At 41.6% G+C, this 22825-nt stretch overlaps 3 protein-coding genes across 5 annotated transcripts; 1 reads left to right on the top strand and 2 right to left on the bottom strand.

Moving 5' to 3' along the window:
* Nucleotides 1–754: 754 nt before the first annotated feature.
* On the bottom strand, nucleotides 755–15347 carry RPP14 (ribonuclease P/MRP subunit p14). 3 transcript variants are annotated; one of them, XM_060684281.2, is made up of 6 exons: nucleotides 15249–15347; nucleotides 5268–5384; nucleotides 5059–5143; nucleotides 4019–4095; nucleotides 2945–3023; nucleotides 755–2116 (listed from the first exon to the last, which is right to left on the bottom strand). In XM_060684281.2, exons 1-6 carry the CDS (start codon nucleotides 15341–15343, stop codon nucleotides 2060–2062), a joined length of 510 nt encoding a protein of 169 aa, XP_060540264.1. In that variant the 5' UTR covers nucleotides 15344–15347; the 3' UTR covers nucleotides 755–2059. The 3 variants fall into 3 exon arrangements, with proteins under 3 accessions (XP_060540264.1, XP_087739907.1, XP_087739906.1); XM_087883781.1 differs by lacking the exon at nucleotides 15249–15347 and adding an exon at nucleotides 14732–14892; XM_087883780.1 differs by lacking the exon at nucleotides 15249–15347 and adding an exon at nucleotides 6504–6678.
* On the bottom strand, nucleotides 1312–2028 carry HTD2 (hydroxyacyl-thioester dehydratase type 2). The gene has a single exon (XM_034408769.3). The coding sequence runs from the start codon at nucleotides 2026–2028 to the stop codon at nucleotides 1501–1503; it is 528 nt and encodes a 175-aa protein (XP_034264660.2). The 3' UTR covers nucleotides 1312–1500.
* Nucleotides 15348–15368: 21 nt separating the features above from the next.
* LOC117658269 (uncharacterized) lies at nucleotides 15369–22039 on the top strand. Its single transcript, XM_087883759.1, has 6 exons — nucleotides 15369–15569; nucleotides 17292–17891; nucleotides 18186–18300; nucleotides 18407–18474; nucleotides 19203–19332; nucleotides 19847–22039. The coding sequence occupies exons 2-6, from the start codon at nucleotides 17478–17480 to the stop codon at nucleotides 21055–21057; spliced, it is 1938 nt and encodes a 645-aa protein (XP_087739885.1). The 5' UTR covers nucleotides 15369–15569; nucleotides 17292–17477; the 3' UTR covers nucleotides 21058–22039.
* Nucleotides 22040–22825: the final 786 nt, after the last annotated feature.

A 22825-nucleotide genomic window follows, 5' to 3' on the forward strand; every position in this document is an offset into this window, starting at 1 on the left:
AAAATAAAACCTTTTTTGATGCCTCATCGATTCGTTTTCTTAGCTATCACTATATTCTCACGGAGTCTTCTACAGCACTGAAGTTCAGCCTCCTATTACTTTTCTGCCTGCTGTTACAGGTCAGCCACAATAAACTTAACTGTTACCTTTTCCACTTATCTCAAATTTAACTCACTTAGGTACATGTTCTCCCTGAATCATAAATAGCTTTGATATAGAACCTGGATCTTTTTACATCTCGACTTTCAAGGATATTAAAAATCCCCCGTTTCTCCTGTCCAGGTATTATGAGGGATACTTTTTTAAAACAATAAACGGCTGTTAAAATGCAATCTGTTATTCCAAAGCTAAATGCCTAGCAATACAAGATGTTCTTAAACCAGACAGGAAGATGCCAGAGACCCTCATCTGCACTTTTTTCAGTGTCAATTATTCCTGTAATAAGATCAAGCTAGTGCCTATTTGACTCTCTGTGAGCTCTGTGTTGGGGTTCCCAACACACAGGCCGCGGCCTATTGGGAGGGAACTGGGCTGCCAAAGCAGCAGGCAAGCATGCAAAGCTACATTTGCACATGCATGGGACTTAGATTGCGTGTGTGAAACCATTCCCCTCACACACACACAAACACACAGCTGCTGTCAATCCACAGTAAAGTTTGGAGGACCCCTGCTATATACGATCTGCACTCGTGAAGACCTTGCTGGCTGGGAGCTCAGTGACCATATAATTTTATAGTTTAATGAAGAAAACTGGTTTGGGCTTCTCCAATTGCTTTTGGTTTATTCTTAAGGTTTTTCCCATCAAGATGTATTGTGGAAGGATTGCAAACAGTAGCCACCGTATAATTACATAATAGAATTACCCAGATCATTAAGAGCAACAATACAAGTTTTTTTATCAATTGGGAAAGTTAAAACAGAAGGAAGATAAAAGAGTTATAGTTGAGATTAACATTCCAGAGAAGTCAAGTGTTACTTTGTGTAAGGAAAATACCAGGCTTGTACTGATTTTTTTTCCATGAATATAATTTGAGGAAATAACATTAAGTTCTTAATCTTATTTGTCGGCTTATACTATATCAAACATATTTATATAAATGACATTTGTGGGAGGAAGAAGAGGACAGATCTACAATGTACTTCTAGTTAATGATAAGGGGATGGATTGCACCAACTGTCTAAGCAATAAAACTATCACCTGGGTGGTTATTATTTATTGATAAAATGCAGAGCTAGTGGGGTCACTGGTTAAACCCAACATGACAATCCCTAAATCTGTCCAATATATAAATCCAAAACAAACAACTCAAGGCATTTTAGATACTGATTTTTACCTCAGCATTCTTCTGAAGCTTTCATTCTATCTCACTGTCACATTGACAAAAGGCAAAGCAATATTTTAAATCAGATCAACATCAAAACGTTGGAATTAAACTTTCAAATTCCTCATAGAGTTAGGTAATTATTTGACTGCAGCTAAGAGTACATCTCAGCTACCAATTAGGTCACAGGTTTCTGAACTTCAGACACTACAACTTTAACGATACCCTCCATGACAATTTTGCCACTTTGGACAACTGTACATGACACTGCAATATAAGCAAGACATCTCTTCAATTTCTTCACTTCTGCTGAAGCCAAAACCTCTTCTCCAACATATAAAGGAGAGGGAAAATTAATTTCCTGAGAAAGGAAGATACACCCAGGCCCAGGCATTTTCGTACCTAGGACAGCTGAAATAAGTCCATTGATCAAAACACCATGTACAACTGTTCTCCCAAACCTTGATTGCTTTGCATATTCTTCATCCAAGTGTAATGGGTTAGTATCCCCTGTTAATTCAGAAAAGATAACAATATCCTTTGATGTGAACTTCTTAATTATTTCAGCTTTGTCTCCAACTTTTATGTGTAAAAATTGAACACGGTGTTGAGTGAAGAATGGCATGGACGTGCTTGGCTTTGTGGAAAATATTCTCCCAAGTCTCACACACAAAAATCTGCATTTGGGCAATGCCATCAGCATCATAGTGTTATACAAACCATAATCAACTGAATAATTAATCTAGCACCATTTCTCTGCTGTTCCCAGCTAACGCAAGAAGAAATGGAGAAGTCTAGAGAGAAAGGGGGAAAAAATCAAATAGAAGCACAAAATCAATTGCTTTTGCATAAAAGAACATTCAGGCAGCTTAAAGCAAATAAATGGCAGTTGATTAATTTCCTTGGAGACCAAATTTAATAACTGCAAACCTAGGATAGGATGGTTAAGTGGCTGAACTCAAACATTTCAAGTAGATGAAAGGAAATGATGCCATAAATAATGGTGGTATCAGCCTGAAGCCCTGAGAAAAGAAACGGCCATAGCTAGGTCGGCTTATATATTCAAGAAATATAAGTTGCTAACAGCAACAGGTTATTTGTATTCTGAGCAGAACAAGCTGGGATGAAATTATTTCCCCCCCAAAAATAAATAGTAATACAATAAAGCAACCAAGAGTAAGGCATCAGACAGTAAACTCAACACACCCTTAGAAAAACATATTTATCTTGTTTCTTATCCACACAATGAATTCTCTGAATAGGTTAAAAAACAATTGAAAAAAATATAAGGCAATAAAGCTCAGAAAACCCAGCATACACCCACACACAACTATAATACTTTAAAGCACAGGATAAGAAGTGCATGTGAATATAGTCTATGGCAGAGGTCTTCAAACTTGGCAGCTTTAAGACTTGTGGACTTCAACTCCCAGAATTCTCCAGCCAGCATAGGATAGCTGGCTGGAGATTTCTGGGAGTTGAAGTCCACAAGTCTTAAACCTGCCAAGTTTGAAGACCTCTGGTCTATGGGATGCCTATCTTCAATATAAGATCTAAAAGTGCCAGAACAATAATTTTATTGAACAAATAAAGCTTTCAACTGATTATTTCTTGATTCTTACCTGTATCACCCTAAAGGCACATTTTCTGTTCTGGTACGAACCAAGCAATGATAGAGCACTCCACAGTTTTACAAGGCCACTGTATAAATAATAGCATTGGATATATTAATGGAAATGACTAATCAGTAGGCAAGTAAAGTAAACCAAAAATATTTCAACCTCAATAGAATTAAGGTTCAATGAGCTCTTAGCCATAACTATCCAGAAATTAGATCCAAATAAACTTGAGGCTGACATTTCCCAACATTTATGCTAAGATAACAAATTATGCTTTCCTGATAAAACAATTGCATTTAATGTAATCAATGGTAGTGAGTATGGAGCCTGTCCATTTATATACAGCAGCTTGCCCTGCCAGTATTAATGAGGGTGTGGCTTTCTCCTTGGTCTTTTCTTAATTAGGATATTGTTTTCTGCTTTATTGTTTGACTGGTGTCAATCCCTGTTTATCTGGATGTAGGCTGCTGGAGAGGATGAGCAGAGTGCATCCATGAACACGAACTAGCAGTCAGAAGACTCACTGAAAGCTCCTTAATCTCACAACTATGAACAGATTTCAACTGGGAAATCACATAAGTAATCCAGATCAAGCCAAATCCAAAAATGCTAGAGAATTTCTAGAAACTAAGCATTCAGACAAACCAGCCAAGAGACTATAAAAAAAAAAAAAAACTAAGAACGAAATATATTAGAACACATCCTCCACCAACACTGACAGGACAAGCTACTGTATATAAATGGGGAGCAAACACCACACTCACTATCCCTGATGGAATTAGCTACTTGGGTAATGAAACATCTGCAAGGAAATAAGCTCAGAGAACTCCACAAACCAGTGTTTCTCAAATTTACCAACCTCAAGATGTGTACACTTCAACTTTCAAAATTTCCCAGCCAGCATGGGAGAAGTCTACACATCTTAAAGCTGCTAGGTTTGAAGGATAAAAAAATGGTACAAGACTTATGACTCCTTACTTGAATTTAAAAATAATTATCTCCATTTTTATTATTAGGTTAGAAAGCATTCTTTTATTTAACCACACTTGCCAAGAAAACATATTCAAAATGTCTTACACATTAGATACTCTAAGTATGGCAGTCAACGTTTTTTCCTCATATGTCAAAACATCAACAGGTAATGCAGCACCAACCTGAAAGGAAACATGCCACTGTTACTAAGATGCACTTTTAAAAATCTCAAAGTCATGAAGAAAGCTCTCATAAGAAGTTCAATTCTATTCCACCACTACATTTAGTTTAATTTGATGTAATTACAAACTTGGTATTCAAGGTAAGCTTAATGAAGAATGACCTGCAAGTTTTTTCAATATATTTCATTACAAATCCAAACTTGTAGGATGTAATAGAGAATAATGCACAAAATGAGATGATCTTGAATATTTGTTTTCATCATTTTCATCTTTTTCTTGTACACATGAAAATCATCAAGGCCCCTTATATCTGGGAGAAACAGCTGGTATTTGTAATTAGAGACATCGCCTGATCCTACCTTACTGAAAACATAATGACTCTTTTGATGCCAAAAACCATAAATGAGGTTTGGGAAGAGTTGTTTATCTCTTTAGCTACAAATGACAGCAAGGAACAGGGCAGTGATGCAATATCATTAGAGGAGGCACAAATTCTCTTTTTAAATTTTTGGTGACTGGTGTGTTTTCATTAAAACAGATGCATGGCCAATCGGTGTTTGACATCTCTTTCCTTATTATTTTTTCCCATATAACAAAACATTGCTGTCATTTGATACTAGATTTTAATAATGAAGTTATTATGAAGCAGGAAACAGTGCCAGAGTGTAAAGAAGAAACTAAGTGACCACTCTGCTTTAAAGGATATTAACTAATAGCAGATAAATGGCTGACATGCAAAGAACCAGTTTATTAACGATCTGAATCCTAGCTCAGCATAGTGTATAACTACAAACTGCGGTTAGCAAAAATATTCCTAACATTCCTAATACAGACATTTCAATCAAACCACTGTAAAGTCTTCCATTCCAATCACCCCCTTCCGTATATACTGTAAGTAAATCAGAAGTTGCAGAGGATTCATAAATTATTACCTCAAAAATAATTTAGACAAAAATGACATACCTCACCATGGAGCCTTTTCAAAGCAGAGATGATAAGTTGTTTGAAATCAACAGGATTTAAACTAATGCCAGCTTCTTCAAACTCCCTACAATTCATTTTTTGTAAAAAGGTTTATTAGTAAGTATAGTATGCCTCTAACATGTTAAAAGTTATACACAACTGAGCAGAAATGGAACGGGAATATTTAAAAAGAAAGAATTTGAACTTACAAATAGATCTTCAAATAATGGTATTCAGAAACATTCTTCAGGACTATTCTTTCATAAGCAGGAGGCTTGATGCCCTTATTTTCATCGTCAAATTCAGACATCTTAGGACGCCCATTTCTAAAAGACAGAACAGTCCATTCTGACATATTGTCAAGTCCTAAGCTCAAAATCACAAACTCTTAATTATGATCATTGTCACCTGCACTTTAAAAATATATGCATTGGCAAGGAGGGGAACTGTTTTATTCTTCATTCTATTGAATGAAGTTCTCCTTCTCTAACTGTCCAGGATTGAAGTTGAGTGAAGCGTGGTTAGCCGCCGCCTGTAAAGCTTCAGCCAGTGCTACTTTTCCCTGTGTCTCCCTTTCATACTTCAAATAATCAAGTCTGGCCTGAGCTTTGGCAGTTTCTTCCTGTTGTCTGGCCTTAGTAGTTGCATAGTTTTAACGCTGGTTTGTAGTTTGCAGATGAGCCACTAGAGGACGCTGTAACCTAACTAATGCTGTGTTCCTTTGAATAGAGCTGCAAAGCAACTGTCCGATTTGGGAACCCTAAGAGTCTTTCCTCGAACTTCAGTTCCTTTGGACTGGAATTGCTTGCCCTATAAAGGGGATTTAGCTTTCCACTATTTTCTTCAAGCAAGATTCAAAGTAACAGCATGCACTGCAGCTGGTCTGCTCATCTGCATCAGATCTTTCCCTTACAAAATGCCTTTGCAACTTGCTCTTCAAATGCAGATTGAGCTGGCTAGGCTGGGAGAAGCACCTTGTATCATGCAAATTCTATTTCCATGGAGACCATGTAGCTGGGCTTGCTTTGTACTAAAATACGGCTTTTTTTCTTTTTACTGCCGAGGTAGTCTCCTAAAGCAACATGCACATAAAAACTTTGCAAACGTGATTCGAACATGCAGCCCTGGGCCCCTTTATAGCACGGCAATCTTCTTAATTGACACCAGAAAGGTCTTTCCTCTTTGTTCCAAGAAGAGAAAGGGGTGGAGGGGGGGTATCCATTTTCTGTCCTTTTACTGCCAGGCAGAATATTTTACTCAGTTAAATCCAAACGGAGTTTGGGATGCAAAAAGAAGGAAAGCAGGCTTTTTCACTCCCGTGGCTAAGCAAAGGTCTCAATTTGGTGCAATTAGTTTAACTGCCTGGGAACAGGCAGTTAAACTCTAGCAAACAGGTTTTCATACAGATCAAGATTATTTCGGGTAGCCTCAAAACACGGACTTACAATCATGGTGAGTCAAAGGTGAGATTCATTAGTATATTTCATAATCTGTTCTATTTCCTAGTGTAAAAGGACAGTAGATTTGTTCCCTGGTTCAGAAAACATGCTTCTCTCCTCCTTTGCAATTCATAATGGCCGGGGCTTTGTTCTACACCCCAGGCAGAGAGCCTCAGTGGCCAATCAGACACACAGATGTGGTTACATGTCATGGACTACATTTCCCATAATGCAACCTCTGTCTACATTCCCCCACAATGCAATCTCTTAAAGAGACAGCTCTTAATTCTTAAGGTAACTAATTCACTACAATTCGCTATCTAAACAGCACAGTTCCCTGGGGGGGGGGGGGGAATGTTCCCAAATCCCAAAGGATTTGAGTCCCAGTGAAAATGTACACTACAGGTCTGCGGAGATTTTCAGTCATCCAGATTGTGGTTGTCCCAAAGATGCTTTTTCCAAGAGGCAATTGGACTTTCTGGTTTTTCTGTGAAGACGTTTCGCTTCTCATCCAAGAAGCTTCTTCAGCTCAGACAGGATGGTGAGGAATCCGGTATAAATCCTTCCATTCCCCATGAGAAGTAAAACATCTTCAAAGAAAAACCAGAAAGTCCAGTAGCCTCCTGAAAAAGCACCTTTGGGATGTACACTACATCCTTCTGTAGGAAGTTAGCACACACCCCTCTCCTGGAAGAGTGAAATATTTTAGGAAATATGAAAAAGGCAGGATATTATATTTCCCTGGGATAAGCATGTTTTGAAGCAGCTCCCATCTTCCTGCCCCCCACCCTTTGTCAATGGGCCATTAAGGCTTGGGCCAGTCTATTCTACATAACAAAGATCTACCTCCTTCAGGCAGAGCCATAGTAGGAATTGCGAAAGATAGGATTAGCCCTCTACACAATAGCAACAGAAACTAACACAATGGGACCCATCTAGACGAGGCTCACCACATGGCACCTGGGAAGATTGCATCAGCCAGCAAGACCCCCACCCCCTGGGAGTCTGACAACCAATCAGGATACTCTTTCGTGGCCCCAAGAAATGCAGAGCCAGCAAGAGCATAAAAACCCGAAGATTTACTGTATCACCCCTTTTCTGTTCAGGAACTCAAGCCATGTGATCCTGTCCACCATTAAACCATCTTTCCAAGCAGTCTCCATGTTTCCAGTGTCTGTTTCCCCACTTGGAGCAGAACCCAGAAGGATGTTTCTTCCAACAATTGGCGACCCAGCGGGACTCCAAGCTAACCTAACCAATGGACCAGGCCCAGGTAAGCCTCCCTTGCTAGCAGCAGACCCATTGAGTCTGTGGGTATGTTTTCATGGACCTTGGCCATTTGGAACTAGGTTTTAAAGGGGTTTTGAGTTTGAGCTCAAAGGCTGCTTGGAAAGAAGGTGAGTACCTCTAAATTTTAATTTTGAAGTATGGAAAAGCATGGGAAATTTGTGTATGCCTGCATGTGTGTGAGTGAAGGCCCTTCTCCCAAGTACAGCTGGATCTTGCTTTCTCTGTGCATTTCCTAGCCGCAGAAAGACTAACAGTCTGGAGAGCATGGGGGTTTTGCCAGAGCACAGGACCTTCTGTTAGGGAAGGAGGAAGTGTGTGTGGGATTCCACCTGGAAAACAGTCTGATTTCACCTCTTTGAGTGACCTCTAGCCGCACCTCTGCCTACTGCTAGCTCCACCAAGCCATGACCGGTAGGAAAGAGAAAGCAAGGGGGGGTTGTCAAATGTGGAACTTTGTGTTTAAAAGGAATGGAAGCCAAGCGAAAGCCAAGCGTGTGAGGGGGGGTAATAAAATTGTGAAAGGGAAACCCGGTTTTGTCCAGCCCAGACACGGGGCGAGCGTGTGTGTGTGAGAGGAGGTGCCAGTACCACCTGCTGGGGTCAGCAGGTCCTCCCGGATCCCCTTTTTGGATCCGAAAAACTACGGCGATTCCCTAAGAGGAAGGGGCCCATACTTCGTAAGGGAATCGAAGTCCTTCCCAGAGCTTTTTCTCTGAAAACTGACGGCGTGCCACCCGGCTAAGTCGAAGTGATCCTTCTGGAGAAAAGGAAAGGGTCATGGGTAGCGATAGTTCGCGGGTGGCGGGGACCCCTGTGGAAGAAGTGCTCGCGGCCTGGGACGCCAGGCGGGTGCCCATATTGAGGGGCATGGATAAAAGGAAATTAGGAAAATTGTGTCAAAAATGGGCTTTACTAAGAGATAACACCGGGAGACAAATTTGGCTAAATAAAGGTACTTAAAAGAAAAGGGAAATATATAAATAGGAATGTTGGGGATTTTGTTTGTTTTGTTTGTTTGTTTTGTTTGTTTGTTTGTCTCTCTGTCTTCTATGCAACCACGTGGTATGTTTAAGATTTGTGCCTTCCCTAATTTAACTGAGATTTATGTGGGAATGATCAGTGTGTGAAATCTCAGAGTTCTGTTTTCTTCTCTTTGTCTTCCTTGTTTTATGTGTGTGTGTCTATGTCTTTGTGCGCCCTCGAGGTAATTGTAACTGTAAAATGTATCTGATCTCTAGAGACAAAAATTTTAAATTGTTAGAAAAGAAAAAAGAAAGGTTGAAGCAATGAAAATGGGGGAGAGAGAGAGAAAAGAAAGAAAGAGCCTTTGCCCTGTGTTTGTCTGGCCAACAAACACAGATTAAAGAGAGCATTTCATTTCATTTCTGGTTTTTTTCTCTCCTTCCCTCTCTGTATCTTAAAGTAACAACTCAAGTTTATGAGGAAACGTTTTAAGTTTGTTTACAAGGAAAAAAATCAGTCTTGCATTTACTGTATGTGTTTAAATGGGTTTACCTGTTCATCTCTTTCCTGAAGCATGTGAATCCAGTTTTTTTCTTATCTATTGTGTCTCCATTTTGTTGAAACTGCATTATCTGTTTAGTAACTGCAATACTGTTGTGTTGTTTCTTTTCAAACTCTGCCTGCAAGCTATCTAACCCCCCCCCATCTCTAATCCTGTTACATTGCCTTTCCTGGGAAGATTACCCACAAAAGGGGGGAGGGGACCCTGTTCTCATGTCTTTCAGCCCTGCACAAAGGACTCTGCAACCTGTGGAACCAGAGCACATGGATCCAGATGCTGCCTCCAAAGGAGACCTTCCATCAGTTTGAACCAGAAATTGGGTTTGAATCCAGTCTCCACTGAAAGTCAGCACAGCAACCAGAGTGGAGCAGACCTTCCCAAGCCTGACTGACCAGCCTTACCACCAAGCATGCTACCCAGCAGACACGAAAGAAAAGACCCTGAGATGTACAAGTAAAGACCAAAAGACTCTTTTCAATTCCCAGAAGACAGCTGGAAAGACTATGGGGGGAGGGTGGAAATTCATTGTAAAGTTTTTTTTCTATCAATTTATATTGTAATCAGTTTATTGTAAGAATTGTATTTGGGAGTGGTTTCCACAGCAAGTTATGTACACTCTAGTTTTTGTCTGGTGGAGAGGAGAAATATGTCCAAAATGTTTGTATTGTCTGTATTGTAAAAGTAGCTGCATACACATGCACACACAGAGAGACACACTATTCAGAATTAGATTGAAACTATTTCCTTCACTTACCTCCACACAAAGCTTCTCCTAGATTGATTTTTGCTCCGTAGCACTAAAAGCCCAAGGAGTCTTATCTCCCTGCTAATTCCATGGGGAAGGAAGCAATCCCCCCTCAGGCAATTCCCTCACTTGAAGAGATAGCAGAAAAAGTGATCTCCAAAAACCCAAGCCCTGACTGTGACTCACAAATGATGCTGCCCAGTTGCCCAGTAAAGGAAGATATATTGCACTGGTGGTCTCATGAGTAGAAATCCCAGGGCTCATTATGTGTAACACCAAAAAAAAAGAAAAAAAAAGAATGGATATTGTACACTGGCTAACCTCAATTTGGACTCACAAATCCTGGATGCAATAAAGAGCTAGGGCAGGTTCAGTAACCAACCCTTGGAAATGGGCAGCCTGTAATTTAAAGGAAAATCATGGCTGTGAAAAATTTTGGGACATGTGTTTGCTTGAAACCTGACTGGAAGCTCACAGAAAGTAATATCTGAAGTCTGAAATTAATTGGCATGGAAAATTGGATACTGTAAAATTCTTACCAGAAATTTTTTCCTGCCTGCTAGACCTTCATGGTTGAAAGCTTTTGGAAGCCACTGAAGGAATCCTTTTCTGTTGCCTCTATCAATGCCTCCCCTTTGCATTAGAAAAATTAAAAGCACCCATTAAGGCTCCCTGATCTGATCAATTTTAATCTTTTGCCAAGAACTTGTTTCAAAACTCACGTTTTGAAAAAAAAAAGAGTAGGGATTGTAGGAAGTTAGCACACACCCCTCTCCTGGAAGAGTGAAATATTTTAGGAAATATGAAAAAGGCAGGATATTATATTTCCCTGGGATAAGCATGTTTTGAAGCAGCTCCCATCTTCCTGCCCCCCACCCTTTGTCAATGGGCCATTAAGGCTTGGGCCAGTCTATTCTACATAACAAAGATCTACCTCCTTCAGGCAGAGCCATAGTAGGAATTGCGAAAGATAGGATTAGCCCTCTACACAATAGCAACAGAAACTAACACAATGGGACCCATCTAGACGAGGCTCACCACATGGCACCTGGGAAGATTGCATCAGCCAGCAAGACCCCCACCCCCTGGGAGTCTGACAACCAATCAGGATACTCTTTCGTGGCCCCAAGAAATGCAGAGCCAGCAAGAGCATAAAAACCCGAAGATTTACTGTATCACCCCTTTTCTGTTCAGGAACTCAAGCCATGTGATCCTGTCCACCATTAAACCATCTTTCCAAGCAGTCTCCATGTTTCCAGTGTCTGTTTCCCCACTTGGAGCAGAACCCAGAAGGATGTTTCTTCCAACACTTCAACTATGGGTCTTAGCTGAAATCGTACTGGTTGGATTCACGCTTTGAACTGTAGGAAGTTAGCACCCACCCCTTTCCTGGAAGAGTGAAATATTTTAGGAAATATGAAAAAGGCAGAATATTATATTTCCCTGGGATAAGCATGTTTTGAAGCAGCTCCCATCTTCCTGCCCTCACCCTTTGTCAATGGGCCATTAAGGCCTGGGCCAGTCTATTCTACATAACAAAGATCTGCCTCCTTCAGGCAGAGCCAAAGTAGGAATTGCCAAAGATCCAACAAAGATAGGATTAGCCCTCTACACAATAGCAGCAGAAACTCACCACATGTGATCTGGGAAGCACATGTGACCATCAGCCAGCAAGGCTAGCTAAAACCCCCACCCCCTGGGAGTCTGACAACCAATCAGGATACTCTTTTGGGGCCCCAAGAAATGCAGAGCCAGAGAGAGCATAAAAACCCGAAGATTTTCTGTATCTCCCCTTTTCTGTTCAGGAACTCAAGCCATGTGATCCTGTCCACCATTAAACCATCTTTCCAAGCAGTCTCCATGTTCCCAGTGTCTGTTTCCCCACTTGGAGCAGAACCCAGAAGGATATTTCTTCCAACACAAGCAAATAAAGTATTCGGACAGGTGCAGAAGGGTGCACAGGAAGGAACAGTTGCAAAAGTCTAAATCGGTGTTTCTTAAACCTTTTGCTTTTAGGAATTTTTAAAAAGCCCCAAATAACTTTGGTTTGTATATTTATCACCGTTTACCATTTAAAAAATTAAAACTGATGCATTTGTAGATTTGATTCATGTAAAGACAGTAATAAGTTCATTAAGATATTAAATATTTCATGAAAATCCTTTTAAATAAAAATGACTATTTTCTTTGCAATTGTCTTAAATAACCAGAAAATAATTTATATTTTGCAGACTCTTGAGAGCGTCTAATACCATACCACACTTTAAGGAATGCTGATCTAAATGAACACACTGCCAAAATTAGTTTATGCAGCATTTGGTTCCAATGACACAGTAAACCACAAAGTAAGGCTTGGTTCACACAACCATTCTAGGACTAAAATGTGAGTAACTTGTTAACATTTTGGTTCTGTTGGAAGAAATATCCTTCTGGGTTCTGCTCCAAGTGGGGAAACAGACACTGGGAACATGGAGACTGCTTGGAAAGATGGTTTAATGGTGGACAGGATCACATGGCTTGAGTTCCTGAACAGAAAAGGGGCAGATACAGAAAATCTTCGGGTTTTTATGCTCTCTCTGGCTCTGCATTTCTTGGGGCCCCAAAAGAGTATCCTGATTGGTTGTCAGACTCCCAGGGGGTGGGGGGTCTTAGCTAGCCTTGCTGGCTGATGGTCACATGTGCTTCCCAGGTCACATGTGGTGAGTTTCTGCTGCTATTGTGTAGAGGGCTAATCCTATCTTTGTTGGATCTTTGGCAATTCCTACTTTGGCTCTGCCTGAAGGAGGCAGATCTTTGTTATGTAGAATAGACTGGCCCAGGCCTTAATGGCCCATTGACAAAGGGTGAGGGCAGGAAGATGGGAGCTGCTTCAAAACATGCTTATCCCAGGGAAATATAATATTCTGCCTTTTTCATACTTCCTAAAATATTTCACTCTTCCAAGAAAGGGGTGGGTGCTAACTTCCTACACTTGCAAAGGTAACTCTTATTTTTACAATGTCATTAGGCAAAGCTTGACTGAGTCTAGGAGAATTGATGATCTCCCCCAGTAATTCCATGTAGATGTCATGGCTCTGTTGGATCCCAGTTAGGAGGGGGAGTTGGAACTGGGACCATCCGATGGGGATGGCACATCTCCCCTGGAATGTCTGGGGAGTCCAGAGGCGGAAAATGATTTTGTCCCAGGCCGCTCTGACATTGGGGGAAGTGGTCGACTGGATGGGGAACTGCCTGCCTTCACAAACACAGGGGAGGATTGGTTGCAGACAGGCAGTGGAGATGAGAGACAACAGATCTCTGATAAGGAACAAGTGCCTCCTCCACCCTATCTCACTCCTCTGACTTTTGGAAACCTTGACTTCTAGGCTCCAACTCATGTTTCAGCCTCTGGATTTGCATATTTAATTTTATTTATTTTATTAGTTTGTCAAACATGTACAGATAGCAGGTGTAAATATAGACATGGACATGAACAAAAGAAATGAATACATATAAATGGGGACAGTAGGACAGGGACGGTAGGCACGCTGGTGCACTTATGCACGCCCCCTTTACAGGATCGCTTAGGAATGGGGTGTAGACAGTCTAAGGTTAAAGTTTTGGAGGTTTGGGGAAGAAACCAGGTAGTGCATTCCATGCATTGACCACTCTGTTGCTGAAGTCGTGTTTCCTGCAATTTTTTTTTTTTTTTTGCTTTAATTTATATGCCACCCTTCTCCGGAGACTCAGGGCGGCTTACAATGCGTTAAGCAATAGCCTTCATACTTTTGTATATTTATACAAAGTCAGTTTATTGCCCCCACAATCTGGGTCCTCCTTGTAAGGAATCCCTATTCTATGAATTCCTTACAAGCGAACAGATTACTGCCATTTCCACCAACTAAAAGATTGGATATTTCAGCAAGAGAATAGACTGAAACATACCTTCATATCACTTAAAAAATGCTTGCACACACAAAAAGGATCATAGTGCATGCCAGTAGAGAACTATTAAAATTATCCAACGAACAATGGAAAAATAAAACAAAGCTAGTACAGAAAGGTTTTTGATTGGGTGCAGGAAACATCTGGAAACTGTTATTTCTGCATTTTGGCCAGGACCCCTTTTCTTGCAGCGCTTCAATAAAAGGAACCAAAACCTGCACCTTGTGTTGGAAGATATGAGAAACTCAATATTAAAAGAGCAGGAAAATTCTCCTAAAAGAAAATAAGCAGAAACTCAGGCAGAGTTTCAGCCCCCACCTTTATCAATGGGCCATTAAGAAGCTGAAGCCACCTTATTTTCCACAACAAAGGAAGGAAAAAATTACAGGGGCCTGCAATATCCAAACGGATATGGGACACAGGAAAGAAAAACAAACACCCAAAAAGGAAAAAAATCAAGCCAAAGTAATTTAAACACATGAGAAAAGGAGATATTCAGTAAAACACAGAAATAGCAAACTGAATAATTATAGGGAACGAACAACTACAAAGGGCTAGGAAAAACAGAGTGGACTATAAAACAATTACTTATTTGCCAGATCCAGGACGGAAGAACCCAATCACAAACAAAAACAGGATTTAAACACCATAAAACAATCACACGCCAAATCAAAAGAATTTCAAAAGACTTTAAAGGGTCACATAGAAAATCAAAAGACGTTTTAGGATATAAAAAAGGGTTACTCTTACAGTTCAAACAGGCTAGCCTGCTGTGCTTGTATTTGTTTCTTGCCTGCCTTCCTATAAACAATAAACTAATTCTGCTCTCAAGCAGCTGACCTCCAATCATTTCGAAGTAATCTCCCAGCCAGGAGTTTTGAATTCAAGAAGGGGAAGCTCTGCCTTCCAACAATCCTTAAAGGGAAAGGCTTCTTTTTCCTTCCAACACTTGTGTCTGGTGTTCTTCATTGGCCTTGGCACCAGGCTCGGACCCAAATTGGGGAGAACACCATTGCCCTCTTTTATGGTGTGCAGAGTCAAGATAGGATTAGTTTGAGTCTCTTGAGTGAAAAGAAGGCAGAATTCCATTTCTTGTCTGCTCTTTGCCCCCACCCCCATCCCCCATGCAGGGATACAACTTTCTCCAGATTTTCTTAAGTATGGAGAGTTGCGGATAGGTCTAACATTAAGTTAAAAGCACTTGGATTGAGAAGGCTTCCTGATCAGGGTGGACATGATAAACACCTGGTCCCCATCAGAAATTTACCTTTCTTCCTTCTTTGCATTAGTACCTGCAATGTACATACAACCCACCAGGAGCTCCCTCTGCAAAGAGAAAGCAGCATCCATGCACTTCAGCATTGAACCACTGGAGGGCCACAGGTGGATTCCAGAGGAGGGTGAGAAGGAAGTGACATGCTTAATCTTGCCTCTCTAGGACACTGCACGCTCTCTCCTTAACCCTTTGAGTTTTGCAGGAGATAAAACTGGAGGAAAGTCTCGAAGGGAAGAGATCCAGCTGTGGTCCTGGGTGACTGGTGGATGTTTTCCCATTCAAAGGGAGGCAGGAGATTCTCACGCTGAAGAAGTAAGAGATATAGGCCCTCATCCAGATTCAATCTTTTGAGTCCTGAGAGTGGGAGAGGACAGATCCCATGTTCCCCTGCCACCCTTTCTATGCTCGTAACAGGCAGAGCGGGGGTCAGTGGGAGGAGACCTCCAGACAAGCTGTTTTGCCTCCAGTTGTGTTGTCCCCAGAAAGAAATCCAGATCCCCAGGAAGAAGGAGGGTATTCCAGGGAAGGCAATCACACCCCATTTCCCGGGAAAAGCTTGGTAGGGAGAGAGGATGAACTTGCATGGCAAATCGCAAGCAGGAAAGAAGAAAAGTTTTACAAGGAAGGAGATGCAGAAGATTGTGCCTGCATTCTTATTATGTGCTGGATGACACTAACATAAGGCTTGGATCCTCTGCAGTTCAATTTGTCTTAGGAGGGTAAGGGAACCAGGCAGGGGTGGGCTTCAAAAATTTTAGCAAGGGGTTCTTTGCCCAGTTGATGAGTGGGCATGTCCATAATGGGCGTGTCCTAGTCGGCCTCCTGCATCATAGGGAGGGCGTTTTTCGCCCTTCCCGAACCTCCGCATGCGCCCTGCACCTACCTGCCTTCAAAACGGACTGCGTGGGGATTCCTGGGAGGGGTGGACGGGGCCAGCCAGGAGTGGGATTTGGAGGTTCTCCGAACTGCACAGAATCTTAGCTAGAGGTTCTCCCGAACCCCTGCGAACCCCCAGCAGCCCTCTCCTGGAACCAGGAAATGATCTCAATCTACGTTCCTTCAATCCTTGCGTTTCACACGAACTTACCACATGCAGTTACTGCTTGGGCTTAAGGCACGTTTTTGTGAACCTGCCTGCCTATAATAATGTAATTTGACTCTTAAAAAGCATACCCTGAAAAAAGGGGAATTGAATGTCCTAATCCAACTCAGTTCGTTGGATTTCATTTTATGTGAACTTTCATGATTTGTTAATGTGTTCGGGGATTGGCATGTTGTGTGAACCCTGCCTGCAGATATATAGATATAGAATAACAGAGTTGGAAGGGACCTTGGAGGTCTTCTAATCCAACCCTCTGCTTAGGCAGGAAACCCTACACCATTTCAGACAAGTGGATATCCAATCTCTTCTTAAAAACTTCCAGTGTTGGAGCATTCACAACCTCTGGAGGCACATTGTCAACTGATTAATTGTTCTGTCAGGAAATTTCTTCTTAGTTCTAAGTTGCTTCTCTTCTTGATTAATTTCCACCCATTGCTTCTTGTCCTACCCTCAGGTGCTTTGTTTGGAGAATAGCTTGACTCCCTCTTCTTTGTGGCAGCCCCTGAGATATTGGAACACTGCTATCATGTCTGCCCTAGTCCTTCTTTTCATTAAACTAGACATACCCAGTTCCTGCAACCATTCTTTGTATGTTTTAGCCTCCAGTCTTCTAATCTCTTAGTTACTCTTCTCTTTTTCTAGAATCTATATGTATTTCTTGGTTTTTAAAAAGCAAGATTGGGGGAGAAAGAAATAGGGAAAAAAGTGTTCTGAAATGCATTTATTCAGTGCATTTCATCCCAATTTTTGATGAGGGTCAATCCCATAGTTTGCAACACACACACACAATCACACACAAAAACTAACTGCTCAGTGCCACCGTAATCCTACGCTAGCTCAGAAACATACTTCTTTGCAGGAGTAAGATTATTATTGAATGGTTAAATGCACCACTTTCTAATTATTGGCATTTATTTTGTTTTTGGTCTCAGATACGTAAACTGGAAGTGACTTGTATAGCCTTTCATAGAGACAAAGTTCTCTTCAACAAAAAGAGCTGAATGGTTTGTTCTGGTCAGTCCTGAGGCTAGATTAATGCTCCAATAAATGAAAAGGCATTTGGAGATCCTCGAGATTCCTTCAACCTATTTGGAATTGTGTAATAGGACAGAAGAAGAATGGTAAGCCATTTAGCAAATGAGAGAACTGGAAAAACCCCTTATGGTGCTCAGTCTGGGAGCTGTGGGGAGATCTGGGCAAGAACTGGGCAGAAGATGCTGGAAGAAGGAACCATCGTTTCACAAATTCAGCCCTGGAAGTTCAGGAATGTCCAATATCAGGAGGATGAAGGTCCCCGAGAACTTTGCAGCCGACTCCACTACTTTTGTAGTCAATGGTTGAGACCAGAAAAGCACACAAAAGCGCAGATGTTGGACCTGGTGGTTCTGGAGCAGTTCTTGGCGCTTCTGCCCCTGCAGATGGAGAGCTGGGTGCGGGAGTGTGGAGCAGAGACCAGCTCCCAGGCGGTGGCCCTGGTGGAAGGCTTCCTCCTGAGCCAGGCGGAGGAGAAGAAGGAGCAGGTTGAATTGCAGGTGAGATAATTTCATCTCAGGAGCCTAGAAGGGGTTTAAATGTAATGAACAATGTGTTCGAATTCTATGCTCCTCATTACCAGTTCTCTGGCATTCATTTCACTAATTATTGAAGGACGTTGTCCCATTATCCATTTCTAGAAGAAAGATTTGAGACAGTCTTTTCTTTCTTACCTTCCAATCTAACTGATGGACATTGGGTGCTTTCAAATGGTGTTGAAAGAACAGAACAAGAATCCATTTCATGGTGTGTCTGGTCCTTTCATTCTTCTTTTCTCTGGCTTATATTTCAAGACCTTCACTGTGGAGAACAAAGATCCTGAGGGAAGGAGGCATCTATCCGATACTCCTTGGGAACTGTTTTTCTTGAAGACTACTCAGCATGACACAAATCAAGAAACATCCACAAGTAATACAAGACTCCCATTCCCCATAGAGATCTCAGTTGTCTCATCTTCTCTATGTCTTTGCTATTATAGGACACCTCCGCCTATTTTGTTAATTCTGTCTGACAGGGAAGAATAGTGGGAAGCTGACTCTTCCTTATGGTGAAGATGAAACAACGGTTGAACCTCCAACTCAAGTAAGAGAAGGAAAATTATTTATTAGATTTGTATTCTCCCTTTTCTTCAAAAATCAAGCTCATCAGATTAAAAGGTAAGGTAAGTTAAAATTGATTGAAAGTGGTCATATAGAAAAAGCTCAGTACAAAAATTGTTTGGAAGTCCCCTTTGGCTACAAAGGCTAAGAAATGTTCTCCTTATGAAAAGTTATGTTTCTTTGTCTCCCATTCAGCCAATGGCTCAGACTATTAACCGCTTCCTTGCTATATGAAGAGTTTTGTGTCTCTGGATATTGATGGCACTTTACCAAATCTTTCAAGACACACACACACATTTCCTTCTGCAAACATAGGAAGGATTAGAGTCTCTGATAGGTGGTGTTTCCAAGGCCCACCTGCCAGTTGATTCTCTCCAGATGCTGAGGGTCTTTTGATGGTGGATAGATTAATGGATTGAGAAAAGTGTTTTGAGAGTGTATGGTAGATGAAATTGATCCAGAAGGAAACTGGGGTTACCTTTATTGAATGGCACCAAAAGTCCTGTAGAATCAATCAAAATGATAAAAGCTGCCTAAAATATTTCTTCAGTCAAATGCTTTTTTGTTCTGTTCATTTTCTCATCTCAATCCTGGAATCCTACTCAGCATAGACCTTAGTGCATAACTTTGCGTTGGGAATTTCTAAAGAATAGGGCAGATCTTGCAGTCCTTCCCAGGCCTATTCTGTTCCTTTTTTTTGTTTATTTTCAGGGGAGTCTTGTGTCCTTTGAGGAGGTGGCTGTTTATTTCTCTGAGGAGGAGTGGTCTCAGCTGGATCCTCACCAAAAAGCTCTGCATTCAGAAGTCCTGCTGGAGAATTATAGAAATGTGGCTTCTTTAGGTAAGGTTTTCTATTTTCCAGTCAGAGAGTTCAGGAAGAGATGTTGTCGTTAGATGCCACTGGCTGTTTCTTATTAAAAAATCTCCTAATAGAGGCCATCACTTGAGAAGGAAAAGAAAAAGTCATGCTGTTCTACTGCTCCTAGTATGGAAATAGATCAATGGCTTTCTGCTTAGATGCATCCTGTGCCATTTGTCAACTGTTGTTTTTTATTATTACTATTTAAACCTGTCAAATGAGTTTCAAAATTAATTCTCAGAGGGCTGTTCGGGAATTGGCTCACTAATAAATTTTAGGTTATCTACAAATACTTTTTGGATGTTTCTCCTGGTTCCTAAATTAAAATTTATTTTAGATGTTTGAAAGCTTTGACATCTCATGAATAGAGATATTATAATTTATATACCATGCCATTATAAGTATACAAATATGCAAATATTGGAATTTGGCACAATATCAGAGGAAAATTTGTACGTCTTCTTGCTAACATTTTTATTTCTCCTTCCCTTTGAAGGTAATAATGGGCAGGAAAATAAAGAGTCAATGGAACCATTCCAAAAGTTCAGACTTGGGAACAGAACAGAGAAACCTGCAAATCAAATGGAACAACAAAAACAGGAGAGAAACCCATCAAATGATTGGAATAAGGAAAGCTTATCTTCAGCTGATGTTCAGTTGGAAGGCTTTCTTGACCAACAAGGAAAAATAGAGAAAGGTGTAGAACTATTCATAGACATATTAGATGTAAATGAATATTATCCAACCCAAGCCAAACCAGAAGAGTATATATGCAAAGACAATGGAAAAAATTACAATGGGGCTTTCACTCTTTCTAGAGAAAGAGTGACATCTCATAAAAGGATACACGTAGGAGAGAAGCCACTTAAATGCATGGAGTGTGGAAAGCACTTCACCCAACGTGATCATCTTACTGCCCATAGAAGGATCCACACAGTGGAGAAGCCATATAAATGCTTGGAGTGTGGAAAGGACTTTAGGCAACACAGTCATTTTACTTATCATAGAAGGAGCCACATGCGGGAGAAGCCACATAAATGCATGGAGTGTGGAAAGGACTTCAGAACAGGCAGTAAACTTACATCCCATCAAAGGATCCACACAGGGGAGAAGCCTTATAAATGCATGGAGTATGGAGAGAACTTTAGTTCCAACAGTCATCTTACTTCTCATAGAAGGATCCACACAGGGGAGAAGTCATATAAATGTATGGAGTGTGGAAAGGCGTTTAGCCAACAGAATAATCTAAATTCCCATAAAAGGGTCCACACAGGAGAAAAGCCATATAAATGCATGGAGTGTGGAAAGACCTTTGCTTATAGCAGTCAACTTGCTCCTCATAAAAGGATGCACACAGGGGAGAAGCCATATAAATGCTTGGAGTGTGGAAAGAGCTTCAGCCAACACAGTAATCTTATGTCCCATGAAAGGATCCACACAGGGGAGAAGCCATTTAAATGCATGGAGTGTGGAAAGCACTTCACCCAATGTGGTCATCTTATTGCCCATAGAAGGATCCACACAGGGGAGAAGCCATATAAATGCATGGAGTGTGGAAAGGACTTCAGAACAAGCAGTAAACTTACATCCCATCAAAGGATCCACACAGGGGAGAAGCCATATAAATGCATGGAGTGTGGAAAGGACTTCAGAACAAGCAGTAAACTTACATCCCATCAAAGGATTCATATGAGAGAAGTCATATAAATGTATGGAGTGTGGAAAGTGAAATGTTGTGCGTGGGAACACAGACGAGGAGCCAGACTTCCAGCAGCAACATTTATTTAAGATAAGGTTTCATTATAAACCAACATGCAGTTCCCTGCTGACAGCCCCTTTATATAGGAAACTGTCAGCCTTTAACCAATAATTTTAAAATACGTCCCGCACTTGCACAGCAGAAGGAAAAGCCTCTGCTCGTGCCTGCATGGACATAACACCCCTTCCCCCTCCCGCAGGGAAACTTCGTACACCACAAACATAATCATCCAAATACATTGGTCTACGGTGGCTTCGCGTCGACGGGTCTCCTGTATTTCTGTCAGGCCCTCACATGTCAACCGCATTCTCAATGATTCTTCAGCTACATCAGATGGCTTATAAGTACTCTCTGGGGCCTCCCCCTGGGCATTGTTGTGGTCCAACATCAGCCGCGGAGCTGGCAGAGGAGTTGGACAGTGAGGAGGCTGGGGAGGACCATGGGCCAGTCCTGGAGTCTTGGGAAGGCCTGGACAAGGGCTTTGCATCAGAGGCAGAGATAGGGCCAGGCCATCTGGGAGTGATGCATGGACTCCGGAGCTTCCAGAGTCGGACAGCAGAGAGGCAGAGGAACAGGAGGAGACTGTTCCTAGTGCACGCATGCGCAGAGCTGCCAGAAGGCAAGAGCAGCTAAAGCAAAAGGGACAATCGAAAGTAAGGAGATGATTGGCCCCTCCCATAAGGCTTAAAAGGAGCAGCAAAGGCTTTTGGGCTCTTTGTAGGAAAGCAACATTGCTAAATCTGTTTCCAGATTTCTGAACTTCGTGGGGCTTTGCCAAGAAAGGCCTTTGGTAGGGTGCCAAAGAAGATAAAGGTTTGTGATAAGCCCGAAGGACATTTTCTAAAGGACTTGTTTTGGAATTAATTTGGACTAAGCTGGGAATGAAGTAATTCTCAGCTGTTATAATAAAATAGTTTTGTTTGGGACTAATTGTGGCTTGTAGTGACTAAGTGAGCCTAGGTCACAACAGGCATATTCCTTAGTCGGAGATGGAGAAGAGCGACATGAAGAAGAGCGAGACGGACTCCATGGCAATGGACCCTCAATAACAGGTGTTTCATTCTGCACTGGTCTCAGCCCTTCAGATACCATTTCATTCTGTTGTTGTCCCTCTTGCTCTTCTGGATTCCCACCCCAGTTCGCTTCTTCCAGCTACCTATCGGCTGTCCGCCTCGCTTGGCTCCAAAGCTGGTCAATATGTCAGCGCCACAGTTGCCCATCCTCAAGCTCCACCCGATACGAATGGGGACCCATAACTTCTGTAATCTGTGCCAGCACCCATATGGGTTGACCGGTATAATTCCAGGCATATACTCGATCACCTTGCTCAAAGGTTCTGACCATACTTTCCCAGTCTGTGAGGGTTTCTGTCAAATAATTGGGGTGTATTCTGTCTAAATTTGTTCTCAACCGATGACCCATAAGTAATTTGGCTGTGCTCCTTCCAGTGGCTACACAGGGAGTGACTTGTTGAACAGATATTTCTCAAGTTTCTCCTGATGGTCCCTGGGACCCATTCAAGCCAACGCCTCTTTTGTCATTCGCACCATTCGTTCCGCCTGCCCATTACCTGCGGAGTGAAATGGTGTGACAAGGGTATGACGTATTCCTCAGTTTACTAGGAATACCTCGAATGCCGTTGCCATAAATTGCGGCCCATTGTCCAATACCAACACATCCGGCAACCCATGTGTTGCAAACAGTTTGTTTAATACC

This window comes from Pantherophis guttatus, chromosome 2 (genome assembly GCF_059756535.1).
Source record: "Pantherophis guttatus breed Tessera chromosome 2, ASM5975653v1, whole genome shotgun sequence".
In the NCBI taxonomy this organism is placed as follows: domain Eukaryota; kingdom Metazoa; phylum Chordata; class Lepidosauria; order Squamata; family Colubridae; genus Pantherophis; species Pantherophis guttatus.

Bases quoted from the DNA above. Each gene is read 5' to 3' on its own strand.
- RPP14 (XM_060684281.2), bottom strand. From the start codon at position 15,343: ATGCTGAAGTGCATGGATGCTGCTTTCTCTTTGCAGAGGGAGCTCCTG. The intron at 5,385-15,248 runs GTAAATTTCTGA...TCTGTCTTTTAG, and splicing joins AATGCAAAGAAGGAAGAAAG to AAATGGGCGTCCTAAGATGT. The intron at 4,096-5,058 runs GTATGTCATTTT...GTTTCCTTTCAG, and splicing joins TGAAAAGGCTCCATGGTGAG to GTTGGTGCTGCATTACCTGT.
- LOC117658269 (XM_087883759.1), top strand. From the start codon at position 17,478: ATGGTAAGCCATTTAGCAAATGAGAGAACTGGAAAAACCCCTTATGGT. The intron at 17,892-18,185 runs GTGAGATAATTT...TTATATTTCAAG, and splicing joins AGGAGCAGGTTGAATTGCAG to ACCTTCACTGTGGAGAACAA. The intron at 19,333-19,846 runs GTAAGGTTTTCT...TTCCCTTTGAAG, and splicing joins TAGAAATGTGGCTTCTTTAG to GTAATAATGGGCAGGAAAAT.
- HTD2 (XM_034408769.3), bottom strand. From the start codon at position 2,028: ATGATGCTGATGGCATTGCCCAAATGCAGATTTTTGTGTGTGAGACTT.